This window comes from Nothoprocta perdicaria, unplaced genomic scaffold, assembly GCF_003342845.1.
Source record: "Nothoprocta perdicaria isolate Ctin4 unplaced genomic scaffold, notPer1 scaffold_165, whole genome shotgun sequence".
Classification (NCBI taxonomy): domain Eukaryota; kingdom Metazoa; phylum Chordata; class Aves; order Tinamiformes; family Tinamidae; genus Nothoprocta; species Nothoprocta perdicaria.
This window is the reverse complement of record NW_020454816.1, coordinates 1,588,814-1,602,328: the sequence shown is the minus strand read 5'-3', so window position 1 is coordinate 1,602,328 and position 13,515 is coordinate 1,588,814. Positions and strand designations below refer to the sequence as shown.

The window sequence follows — 13,515 nt, the reverse complement described above, 5'->3', positions numbered from 1 at the left end:
AGTTGTGCAAGTTTAGGAAGAACACAGAGATCAGACTTGTTTGTCTGGGAGAACATCTTCTGATTTCTCTTTCCCTGGCTGCCCTTTTCTTTTCTCCTTTTGCAAAGGGACTGGCCCTGTGGTAACCGGTGGTTCTGGTGATTAGAAATGGAATTAAGATTTAGACTGAAAGCAGAAATGAATCAAAGAATATGTCTTTATATTCATAGTGCTGTATCATTGTGTGGGGCTTCTAAAGTAACTCGTGTGTAGGAAGATCTATATGTACCTAGATAGCAGCATAAATGTTTTTTGGCGTACATGGTGTTTGTAAATATCAGTGAACTAGGTAGGTACAGAGTTTATCCAAAATTGAATGTATTTTCCATATATTATTGCATATATCCAGAGAGTTAATTTGCTGAGATCAAATATGAAATTRTCACCTTACAATTTAGTCCCAGAATATTTTAATTCTATTATTGATCCATTAGTACTGCAGACAAGCACCATATTGATTTTGTTTACCATTCATAATGATTCTGCAATCTTTTTGGTTAAAGTCCGCTTTTCTTAAATCTTATGTAATTTTTGAGCRTATGAAACTGAAGAATCGGTAACACTTATATTGGCCTACAGGAAGCAATAGACTTTGTTTTGCTCTCACTGAACGCTGTAACTGTGATATTTGTTTTTYTAGATTCACTTTTTTTTTTCCCATTGTGTATTGGTATGTCTGTATTGTGTCTTGGTATTTTGCCATGAGAAATAATAATACATTAGGGTTTATTTTTTTATTGCTACAGCGCTTTCTAGGCCCAGTCATAGACTGTGGCCATGTACATGGCTGGTACTCTTATTCACTTGCTTGCTGYACCATCCATGGTAGATGTTCTTCATCCTTATTCAGTGTATGGACTGGAGGGACTTGTCTAATTCATTCCTAGAGCAAGAAAATCCACTGTGTTATTACAAAGATACTGCACTTTTTTTTTTTTCTGTGAAGTCACAGGTGTCCATGTTTTTATGCTGTRTTCACCAGTATTATGTGTCACCAGAGACGCTTCCGTCGCAGGGGCCCGCGAGGGCACATCGTGCACTGGAGGGCCGGGCGGCTGGGAGGCAGTTGCCGTGTCCTGAGCTGCGTGTAGCTGCGGCGGGGACAGGGCGCTGGGCTGTGGCAGCTCTGCTGAATTTTTGCTTACCGAAGTTCAGAGGTTCAGAGCTGTCCTCAGCTGGTTGTGGTGGGTCAGCATTCATATCACATTTGCCACTGTAGATGTGCAAGGATATTGGCTTGTTAAGAAATAGCTTCTTTTTTAAAAAAAAAGAAAAAACTGTAAGCAAGTTGAGAATATAATAAGCTTTTTGTACAGGGAGAAGCTGCAAACTCTATGAAATGCAGTAAGGAATYGGTTGTGTTATTCCAGTTTAGTCGCGTATTTGAACAAAATCTGAGATGGAGAAGAAATAAATCCAGGTATTAAGTACTAGCCTTTGTGTTCCAGAAAGGTAAGGTTCTGGAGGTTTTTCTGTTAAGTGACTTTTTTATAAAGCATCTTGGGATCTCCCTTGGGGAAAAAACAGTTGATGTCCTTCTGTGTTAGATTCGGAGATAGCCAATATTTAGTTTCTTCTTGTTCTTTACCAGTCTCTTCCATGATTCCATTTACAGTATAGGAATGCCAGGCATTTGATCTCTCTGTGGTACAGGGAGGGATGAATATTACCATTTTGATTTTGAAGTCTCTTATTCTGATGGCCCCTTGCAGTGCTAAACTAGTCATGTATTCCTGAGGCAATATTGAAAAGAATGCTGAAATTTTTTCTTGCTGTTTTTAATGGTAAACATATATGTAGCTGCGCACACACATCCTGATCACCAGTCCCATAGGCAAGCTGGGCCTGAAGGGGAAGGAGGCTGCGCCAGCGCTTCCCCTCCAGCAGCCATCTCAGCAGGTCCGTGCAGAGACGTTGCTGGAAAAGTGGGAGACGCCTGCGCTGCTGTTGCCCATGCTGTTCAGTGAATAAATAGGCTGTCAATCTAGCATTTTAAACAAGYACTTCCTTCTTTTTTTGAGCTAGCTTTTTGACATTTTCCATTAAGCATACTGTAATAGAAAAGATGAGTGGAGTTTTTTCTACACACAAGGAATAGCAACCTGCCTGCTTAGCGTGAAGAGCCCTTTTCTGCACAGCGGCTGAGTGCTTCGCACAGCAGTGAATTACTCCTCAAGGTTAGATTTTGATAGTCCTTCTCCTCGGTCCTGGGGGCTACTTGCTTTAGCTCCAGTGCTCTATGAGGGAGCCCACGAGACGGCCAGGAAGCGGTACCCAAGTCACTGTGATTTAGGGTTGCAGAATGAGCACAGGCTTTAATGGAGATGCTGTCTGCCAAGCACRTGGTATTCAGACGTGCTGAGTATTGTCTGAGCATTGTCTGGTGTTCGGACACATCTGAGTATTCAGGCATGCAGTTTCCTGTGTTCCTGCCCCGTCGGGAACACTGAGCAGCAGGTCAGACCCTGGTGGTTCCTAAGGTGGATGCTGCTCAGTGCCAGATGCCCCTGACGTGCATCCATGGCACGAGGCACCCCAGCATCTGTGCGCGGCACGTGTTCATCAGTGCTCCTCAGGGAAAAAAGTCTTCAGTGTGGATAGCAGACTCCAATCTTAGTATTTATCAAGTAGATGGTAAGGGAGATGATTTGACTGTGTAGTTAACGGGCTTTAAGAGTAACTTGTAATCTACTAGACTATAATGTCTGGAGAAAGAAAGGCCTCTGCAAGCGTAGGTACATGGACGTGTGTTTGCATGCACGTCCACACTAAATCCACAAAATAATAATTCAAAATGTACTGAAAGCTAAATCCACTAATTTAAATAGACTTTTTAAATGAAAAATGAAAATATGGAAATAATTAGACTCTGCACTAGCCTTTTTCTTCTATTTCTTTCCTTCCTTTTGATATTTATGTTTTTGAACACCAAGTCTCTCTCTGGACGGCCACAGCTGAATGAGCTCGATGGAGGGAGCGTAGTGTTTCCTAGCAACATCATGTCCGTAGCCGCGGTGCTCGCTTCCCTCTCCAAGCTAAAAGCAAAGTCATGTCCATTAATCCCCAGCTGCACGGAAAACTTTTCAGAGATTTCTCTAGCTCCCCACTGTTCGTGTTTTCATCTTGCTCATATGTTGAAAAGCAAACTGCTACTGTGATTTCTCTCTCTTCAGTGCCTCAGTCTAAAGCCAACTGTGTGTGTATATGCACGTTTAATGTTTGTTTTCCTTTTAAAACAAGTAATTTGTCCTACAGTGTGATGCCTTCCTTTGTACATTATCATTTTGGCCATTCAAACAACCTGACAAGCCGAGGAGATAAAATAAATGCCTTGAAAATATATTCCGTCTGTTGCAAAGCAATTGTGAGTTTTTACAGCTAAGTAACACAAAAATAACCTTTATTTTGAATGGAAGGAATTCTACGTTTGTGTTTTGTTTGTTTTTTAAATAATAACAGCTATGAACTAAAGCTTCTAGGGCTTGTTTCTGTATGCTGGTAGGTTTGCTGTGTAAAGCCATCTCGGCCCTGCTCTAAATAACATTTTTTGCAGATAGGCTGAGGTCTCGGAGGTCTGAGTTTGGCACCATTCAAAAACACAATATTGATTTTTTTTTTTAATTTATTTTTAATGGTAAAGGAGAGAATTCTATCGAAGTTGACTGTGGCCAAGGGCTACCTATTCCTGTTAAAATGACCATAGTTGCTCTGAACTTACTAGGTAATAGCCCCCCGAGGCAAGTCAGAAGGGACCTTTCCCTCGGGTGAGAGGCGGTGTGTGAGCCTGGCAGCGATGCGAAGCCAGCCCTGCTCTCCCACCAGCCACGTCCTGGATCCGCGGGACTTCCCTCCAGTGTCACCCGGTTACAGGGAAGGCAGCTGGGGGAAGGTGCAGGAGGCACAAACTCACCTGGGGTTTTCTGAACAGAAAAGCCCTTTTAGGCAGCTGAAAYCAGCGCTTTTAAGGATGTGGCTCAACCTTTCAGCACTTGTACTAGTATGAAAGACATGCTAGTTGGAACGTTGCTCCTGTTCCCTGTCACCAGAGACCAGGGGGCACAAGGCAAGGTCTCCAGTGCTGTACATTTGAAGTGGTGCAGCGCAGAAAAGGAGACAGTGTTCATTTGCTTTCAGGATGTTTCCCACTGCTGCCTTCCCCCTCACTCCCRATGCTCTGCGCAGGTGCCCCATTAATTCCTAGGGGCTCTAAAAATGTCTAGGAGAGAGGAGGGTAGTAGCTAATAGCGGCAGCGTGAGGCGAGGGTGGTGGCGACAGGGCTTGCCGAGGGCTGCAGCAGGGCCCTGCACATCCCTGCTCCGGCCGTGGCCTGTTAGTGCCGAGAGAGGTGGAGCCCTGCGAGCRCTGCTGCCAAGTCTTCTGCCAGAGAACAGCAGTGAGAGGAATTGTTCCATGGATTGTGGTGGAGGGTGGGTGGCAGGAGGAGACCATGCTCCCAAACCAGGTGAGAGATGGGGAGCCAACACCTAGTGTCATCGCGGCAATTGGGCCTTGCCCTTCCTGCTCAGACTAATGAAAAGGTGACATGAGAGCGCTGTGGCAGGAGTAGCAAATCCCCTTTTCAGCTTTAGAGACAAATGGAAGGAATTTGTGAGGATAAGATGGTGTTTGAAGGGTTACCAAGGTTCCGTGCACCTGGCAGCATGGAATTTGATTTCCTAGTTCTTTTTCTTAATGAATATTCACTGAGATCGATTTAGCCTCAGGAAGAAGAAAAGCAAGTCAAGTAATATAGTTATCTACGGATATTTTTTTAGAATACAGAAGCACCAAAGCGGGGTGAATAATTCAGTTAGCAATCCGGTTCTTGGTGTATAGTAAGGTTATATCCATAGTCAATTCAAGTCTTTTTGGAGAGGGATGTCTCTTCTACAGTATCTCTCAGAAAATATGAAATATTACATCATAACACAACTTAGTATTAACTAAGTAGCTCTTCTTAAGTGRCTGCTAGAGAAGGAAGATATTTTTGAAACAGACTCATTACGTGTTTTATATACTTAAACTTTGTGTTTAGAGAATTATGCCCTACCTGAAYGACACCCTGCAGACTGACATGTTTGTTTAAGAAGGTCTTCCTTGATGTGTCCGAACACGTACAGAGKGAAAAACACAAGTTGGTGTCAACTGACATTTCTCTCTGATGAATTTAACTCAAAATCTGAAGTTTTTCAGGTTTCTTGCAACTTTTATTGTGGCTGGCAGTAGGACTCTTAAAGGCTCAAGTAACTATCTCTTTTCTTTAACCTCTTTTTTAACCCCGGGCTTTTTGCTCTGGAGCAAGGAGAGTGTCCCACCAGCAAGAACAGGGCTTTTTGTTTGCACAGTAATATTGTGTGTGAAGTCTGAGTGTGGCTGTGAATAAGTATGTCTTGTACTTACCTTCTTCATTTCTTCAACCAGATGGCTGCCCTGATTTGTGCAATGGCAACGGGAGATGCACCCTCGGCCAGAACAGCTGGCAGTGCGTCTGCCAGACCGGCTGGAGAGGGCCTGGATGCAGTGTTGCCATGGAAACTTCCTGTGCTGATAACAAGGATAATGAGGGAGGTGAGCAAAAGTCTTCCGATTCCCTGTCCCTAAAGAGCACAAGGTTATACACGCTCTCTTCTCGAGTCGTTTTCCTTGAGAAGGACTTCAGCCCTGCGCCGTGCTGCTGTCAGGTACTGTTATTGCATTCCCTTTGAAACAAATCCGGTTGGGAGAGTTGTGTCCTAGTGGAAAGATGCTGCGACCTGGAAGATCTGCTCCGGAATCACACGGGCTCCCTTCCAGCGTCGATGGCTTTGTAGCCAGCAGCGTTTACGTGAGCGTTCACGTGAACTGCAAATAACTTTGTGTGCAAGCATAGCAACTTGTGTAGCAGAATATTTTAAAACATCATTTCAACCTTGTACCAGTGGCCAGGTCGTGCTCTCATATACACAGTCCACATATATTTTTGTAGCTTGCTGTCATATTTAATGGTTCGTATGTCAAACTCTAAAGGGCGGAGTAAGCTGTGCTGACCAGAAAGGTTCTGAGATGCCAGGCATTCTCTCTGCTGCCAGGCACACCCCCATTAAATACAGGTTTTATTCTGGGTTTACCTTCAGAAATGCTTTTATTTTGTTTTGTTTTCTGGAGCTTTCGATGATATATTAGTCGGTGCCGGGCTAAAAGCATTTCTGAACAGTCGTAATGTCGAGCAAGATCGTTTGGCAGCTTTCCCCTCCTTTTTTTTTTTCAAATGGCTTTTTTTATATCTGTCTTTGAACTGTCCTTAGTAGGTCAGCAAGTTTTATTCAGGCTGTTTGTCCTCTTTTGCTCTTCATTAAGTATCAAGCATCACACGCAGCTTTCCTCTTTGAAACTCCTTCGCTCTTCTTTGGCCAATAATTAAAGAGCTAAGCTGTTTTTTGTTGATTATTAAGTGTTTTATACATAATAATTCCTAAAACAACACAGAAATAGTCTACTTATTTAAATGGTTGCTTTTCTGGTAAAATTGCTTTGAGATGAGTGTTCTAATTCTGTGGTAAATTTCAGCTTGGAGGAATTGTTCAGAGTGACGAAACTGGGAGATAGTTGGGTGCATTTGGTTTTGATTATGTGATGCTAAGCACATATCAGCGTTGTCTGTTTGAATTTGAATATCCACTGTTAGTTCCTTGATTCCAGATTTACATGCAATCAGATGTATATGCTGATGTATAGCTGTATATCTGATGTATAGCTGTATATCTGATGTATAGCTGATATATAGCTGTGTATCTGATGTATATGTATACATATACATACACTATACGCCAAAAGTGCAATATTAACCGGTGGTGCTGTGCTAGGTGCTTGGTTTTCAGTTCACCATTATCGTGAAAGAGAAGAGCTTGGCTTTGATTGCACGCGGGAAGTAATGATCTTAGAAAGTTTGCCAGCTATCTCATCGCTTCCATTCTTGCTCAGTATTTTCTGAATGATCTTTTCATTTGCACCATTGCCAACAGTGGTAATCAGTTATAATACTTTCAGGTAATAATCTAGTGTATGAAAACATGAAAACTTAGGTTTTGAAGAGAGAAGAACACTTGTGTGTTCTGATAACTACAGAAATCTCCGTGGAAAAAATTGAAAGGGTATACATAAAAAGTAGCTTTTTCTATTTCTAAGTTATTTTCTAGAATGGAGTCACCATTTTCATAACTGATGCATTAGTGTATGGAGAAAATTCTTTGAAGTATTATATGGATACTCTTTACGTCTGTGTATATTTGGAGTGATACTTACGGGACCCTCTTGCTACACCTCTACTTCACTTAACCTCTCCAAGACCCTTCAAGCAAACTCAAAAAATCACAGTAGCAGGCATAAGAAGCAGCAGTCCTGGCCACAAAGGATGTACAGTCTCTATCTACACAAAAAAAAAAAGGGCTAGAGGCAGAAATTTTACCCCATTTTACCAATGGGGAGCTGAAGGCTGGAAAGATTAAGGGTAGAACTTTTAAGAAGCTCTTGGCACTTGGATACTGAAGTCAGATTTTTCCAAAGAGCCGAGCAGGATGACTGCTCACTGCCTCTTATGGGAGTGTGAGTAGTAGGAAAATCTTCTGATTTGCAAGTTGGAATGACCCACACATTTTTACAGGGGGATTTTTATGATAAAGTTAAAATCAACACAGATGTCCTGAGTCTTAGCCCACTGCTTCAATCCTGAAGTCATTATTTTTCATTATTAGTATCTAAAAACACAGTAAATAACACAGAAAGCTAGAATATTCCTTGATTCGTTGGCACTGTGTGCTGTGCACAGTGCACGTGCTGCAAGCCGGGGGTCCCTGCATTGCCCTGCCAGACTCTCCTCCTGACTTGGTGAATTTTTGCTAGTTTGGTTTGTTCGGTGCTGTTTGGGGTTTGAGGGTTTTTTGAGATAGCAGAATCTTTTGCGATATATCCTGTAAGGAGAGAGGCGTCATTCCTATCAGGCTGTCAAATTGTCAGTCACAAGTAAGAGCTACAACTAAAGTCCAAACAAAATATAACTGCAATCCCTTAATGGCCAGGGTGGCAGAGCCCTCTGCTACCTTTGCCTTACGCCCCGTGGCTCTTGGGTCGCTCCGCAGCAGGCCTGGAGCACATCTTGGCCCTGTGTGCTTATCCAGGGAGACAACGGGAGCGTGCAGCACGTAGGGGCAGGTGGGAGGATGTGCAGCCTGCTCTAAGGTGCGTCTTGATGCACTTGCAACTGTAGAAGAATGAAAAGATGAAATTAAGTTCTGGCATTAGATAGAGCTGCAAACTATACTACTAAGGGTCAATTTAAAATAGAGAGTCCAAGGCCAGTATCTCACATCTCACATAAATGGCGACACTATTGCAAGTTTGCCTTTGCTCTCAGTGACTCCTCTCATTTCAAAGTCAACAGAGTGTTTACGCAGCAAAACAGTGAACTCATTTGTGCAAGTAATTCTAGGATAGTATTAAAGATGCAAGCCCTCATTCTGAAAGAGTAAGGTGGCTAACAAAGAATATCCACATATTGTTGAAATGTAGTTGCTTAAGTATGTGACTGAAGTGCAACAGTAATTTCTGCCTTCTGTTCTTCCCCAGCTGGCAGCAGGTTTAGCCTATTTTTGCCATTGTCCCTAGTTCAGACATTCATATTGCAAATCTGGCTCACAGTGGGATTCAAATGTCTTGGGCTGAGTCCTCACTTCATGGATGTCAAGAAGAGGGTTGCCACCGATCACAGAGGGGTTTTGATTTGCCCTGTTCTATCTTATCTGCTGTCATATGAGTTCCATACTGTAGTTCAAGAGGAGAAAAATGAAAGATTATACTTAATATTTGTTTTCAATTTTAGATTAGTGCCTCTTAGTTTGGTTTATTCCTAAAAGTGGCGGATGTGTCCCTGTCTCCCTTTTAAAGAAAGTGTCATTTAAATGCAGTTGTCAGGGTGCATTACCCTCATAAACAGAGCGGGATTGCAGAGCAGCAGGAGGAGAGCATGTGTTGAAGAACCAGAGCTGCTTTCTGAGGCCTCCAAGTACTGCTGTGCATGACCAAGGCGAACCCATGGACGTTCAGCTCTGTTTGTCTTGGCCGTCACATGTTAAGTCTACATATGTGTTTAATTGGGTCTTCATTATAAGCCTGTTTCCATTCACTGTGGTGCATAGGCTACTTTGCTTAATGCTTCTAAGACTCTTTTAGGGAAGAAGCCCAACTAAAAGGTAAGGTATTTTGTGCAGGAATTCTTTTTAAGATCTTTAAAGGATCTTAAGTGTTGGAAAATAGAGTATTAGAAAATACTTCAATTTTTCAAAATCTATTTAGAAGAATAGGCAATTAGAAGTGAGATATTGAGGAATGGAGGAAGATATGTTAATTTTTAAGTTTATCTTTCTTTAGACTTATTGCATAAGGAAATAACTACATGGGGATATTTATAGCCATCTTTTTACAGCAGGCATTTTGTAGTATTTTGGTTGCTCCTGAATTACAAAAGACTTCTATTCTCTCAGAAGGGTCTTCGTTAAACTGTGATACATGTTTACTAGACCTTAGACCTTACTGTGTCTTCAAGAACAATGCATAATGTCATGCAAAGCAAAAACTGTATGTCTTTTTCTAAAGACTAGTGTTACTAAGTGTTGGGTGCAGCTTGTACTCAGAGCTCATGTTTGAAGGATCTCTGACCCAGACTTGATGGGATAATTTGAGCAAAGTATTTAACTAAGAACTGTGGCCTCTACGGAAGCAGCCTTGTCAGGAGTCCTTGTCAGGAAACCACTGAGCTGCTCTTTCTAGGCATTTCTTTTCCTACTTTTTTTTTTTTTTTTAATTAAGTGTCCTTGCCTTATAAAGCAGATACCTTCCCCTGGTTTTCCTCTGTGCTTCGTAGGACAGGGTCTGRCACAGTCTTACGTGACTGAGCTCAGCAGAACTGTTCCGTCCTGTCCCCAAGCAGACTGTGCCTGTCCTCTGTGAGAAGAGCTATTCAGATTTGCTTCTTTTTTGGGAACACCCCAAAAGGTGACCTTATCACGTGAACCTGGAGCTCTAGGAGGGGCTGCGACCAGCCTGGCTGGGCTCAACCGAAATGCGGCAGAGGGAAGAGCCAGCAGGGATCAGGTAGGCCGGGCTGTGCGCTGAGTATTGCACCATGCTGGATCTCTCAACATTTTTGCTCTCTTTTCCCTTCTGTACTGCACTCCCACCTTTCTTGTCCACTTATATGGATTCTACTCATTTTTGTATTTTTTGTATTGATAAAGACAGCTCAGTGGCATTATTTCAGATAAATAAAAAAGGGGATGGGAATATAATGCTAATTTGGTTTTAAATCCGATTGATTAGAATTGAGATGGAGAGAATAGGTGCTGGCAGGTTTTTTAAGAAAAGCTGAAATGCCCCCATTGCTCGTATCCCTCCACAGATCACACTGCTCCCTCCAGGCATTATTATCTGAACTCAAACAGGGCAGGGGAGGACCAGAAACAATTTATGACAGCCGGTGCAATAGACCAATCTAAATTAAACAGAATGCAATATTCCTTGTTTGTTAGCAAACTACTTTTTTTTTTTTTTTTTTTTTTTGGATACTTTCAAAGTTGTTTCCTTTTTTCTTTGCAGAGAGGGCTGCACATATCTCAGAAGGTAATTTTGTCCTTCAGTTTGTTACTGACTACTAACACAACAAAAATGCAGTCGGTGGCAGTTCTGTTTGGCACAGTAGGTTAAAGATAGCAAACAAGAGGAAGTCACTCCAGTATGAATTCTCTGCAATTCAAGAGCAAAATACCTTTCTAGACAAGTTTGCTGTCAGGACGGTGCACTTGACTGATTGAAAGGCTGTTTATTTGAGCTGTCTTAGAGAAACTCATCTCTGAAATTAGACAGAAAGAAAATAGAAAAGGAGAAGTGTCTTCCTGTAATAAGCATTCAGAAAAAAAATGTTTTTAGAGAATTACAAATCCTATGACTTGATACTGCATCAGGCTTGTGACATTTAAGATAATACAAGTATTTCACAGCACAAAAGCAAATCGTGTAATTTAGCCTGCCTCAACAAGCATTGCCTCAGCAGGGGTCTCTCATTCAGCACAGACAAAAGATTTTATGAAGTTCTCAGTATAAGTACCCAGAATATCCTTGGTGCAGAAAGCCTTCCCCGCACGACACTGAGCTTTGGAGCATTTCATGTTGCAAGTAACTGATACCTGTTGTGGATGGGGGACCAAAGTGAGCTCTATGAACTCAAGTATGGCATCTGTATGCAAACTAGACATTAGGTAAGTTTGGCAAGAGTTAACAAGTGCTTATTTGCAGTTTTGCTATAATTTCACATTAGCCTGTAATCATCTTTACACACATTAACCAGCTTATCCTCCAGCTGTCCCTGTGGGATACATTGCTACAATAATACAGGTCTATAACGCATGGAGAAGGCAAAGGAAGAAATTCAGTGCCTGCTTATTCCAGAATTTAGAAAACGAGCTGCTGCTGCATAGGTATCCATGTGCACACTGGAACTGAGTGAACATTTTTTTATAATTACTTTTAGCTTGGAGCCCCCTGGGACATCTCTAAGTGATGTGTGGTTTGAAGCTGGAGAATCAATAATCTACTGGTGTTCACAGGTCCTGCAAGACTAGTGAGAGCGGAGCCAGATTAGAGATGCTGTTGCGATCGTTTCTTCCAGCTGGCACTCTTAAAGGATGATGTTTTCCCAGCYGTAGGAGCTCTGGGCAGTGCTGGAGTCCTCTGAGCAAGCAAGGAAGAGTGTAGCCGGTAGCTCCACCGGGGTSCTCTTCCAGGGTACTTAAAATCCTGCCAAGGGAGCTTTTTTGGCATTCAGAGGACACTTTGCTTACAGAAGCCCAGGTTCATTCTCCCCTTCTGCCGCAGCTTGGCAGCTCATGCTAAAGCATGAAAATGCAGCCTTGCTGTTTATGGTTTATGGTTCTGAAAGCTTTCAGCTGTGCCCAGGGTCCATTGTAAAAGTCTGTGTTATAATGGATGTCCTGAGAGCTGAGAGAGAGGCTTTCCAGCTCAGCCGAGACGTGGGCTGGAATGGGACGAGAACGTCTCCTTGTTGTTGACACCAGGAGCTCGTGAGGGATCCCTTTGCTTGTTGCATGCCAATATAGCTAACAGCAATTAGATTAAGCTATAAAAGTGAAAATTTGGACTAAATACAAGGTAAAGCTTCTTGGTAATATGATGGATTTTGTTGTAGAGTGGTTGTAGTGTGGGAACAGTCCTGCATGCGGTTTAGAGCTCAATTAAAGTATTTTGGTATTGGCAGAGAGAAGGCCTGCACCTCATAATCTGATAGAGCATCTCTAATTCTGTTCACCTTGGGTATATTAATACTACACATAATTAAAATCGGATCATGATAAATTAACTAATTTGCCCTTAGAGTGATCAAAGGCCGTTTTGCCCTCAGGGCTCATAGTAGCTGCTGCTCTTCCCTCTTCCAATTTAATCATCGGTCTGAAATGTTTATTGAAAAAAAAATATTTCCCACAAATTATCCTTGGAAAGTTGGCAGTTCCTGGAGCTAGTGAAGTGTAAGGTTGCCCTCTGCTGAGCATGTGCTAAGGGTTTTGCTGTTGGAAAGGAGTTGTCCCCAGCTGGATGCAGGAAACAGTGGCTCCAGTGGGTCTCAGATCCTCCAGGCTGAATGATTCCAGCTTTTGTCTTGAATTGATCCTAAAACAAAACGTGCCAGGATWTTGGAGAGGATATTGAGAAAACCGTGCTGTCATCCCTGTTCTTCAGTTTCCTTGGCTTACAGCTAGGCTTGGATTTTGAAGGGAAATGAGTTTCTCCTTTGACTTGCTTGGCCTGGCCGTGGCAGCATACGCACTTGTCCGCACAAGGGCCGAGCAGCAGGAGCAGACGAGGCACCCAGGCCCAGCTCTGTACTGAGGGTGGGCAGCTCCAGAAAGGCAGCTCTTGAAAGGCATCATACTTTGCCTCTTGTCATCAAAAATAGACTCACTGGGGAAGAAAACTTGACAGTGAGAGGGGCTAAATGCATTAGTGGTGAAATACGTTGCTCTTTCTCCTGTGTCCTATTTAGGCCTGGAAATGATGTTCAAGAGGAACACGATGATAAAGCAATCTTTAAATATGGCATGTACAAGTAGATTATCTTGCTTAAGTGTGATACTTCAAAATTTTGCCTTTTGCTGAGCCATTAAGTCTGTAAAAAAGTTTATATTTTAATTCACAGAAGGTCAAGATCTGTGTGTATCCATTAGTAGAAGTGAGATTTTCAAGAATTGTACAATGTTGCCTGATATATTTCTGAAAATTTGGGAATTCAGAAGAACCAAGGAGAGCAATGAGGAGCTAATCTTGTGCTGCCTATTCAAATCAGATCCAAATTTCCTGTTTCTTTCTTCTTGGTGAAAGCCAAGTCAGGACTTCTTTGGGTCTGAGATTGCTGGAAGAGGTTCAGCACCACCATC

The 13,515-nt window shown here is 42.4% G+C and overlaps 1 protein-coding gene across 1 annotated transcript in view; it reads left to right on the top strand.

Moving 5' to 3' along the window:
* Window positions 1-13,515, top strand: part of TENM2 (teneurin transmembrane protein 2) — a 183,223-nt gene that overhangs the window by 132,127 nt on the left and 37,581 nt on the right. Inside the window, exon 11 of the mRNA XM_026035681.1 lies at window positions 5,462-5,608. Within this exon, the coding sequence (XP_025891466.1) occupies window positions 5,462-5,608 (147 nt within the window). The remainder of the gene's footprint in view (window positions 1-5,461; window positions 5,609-13,515) is intronic.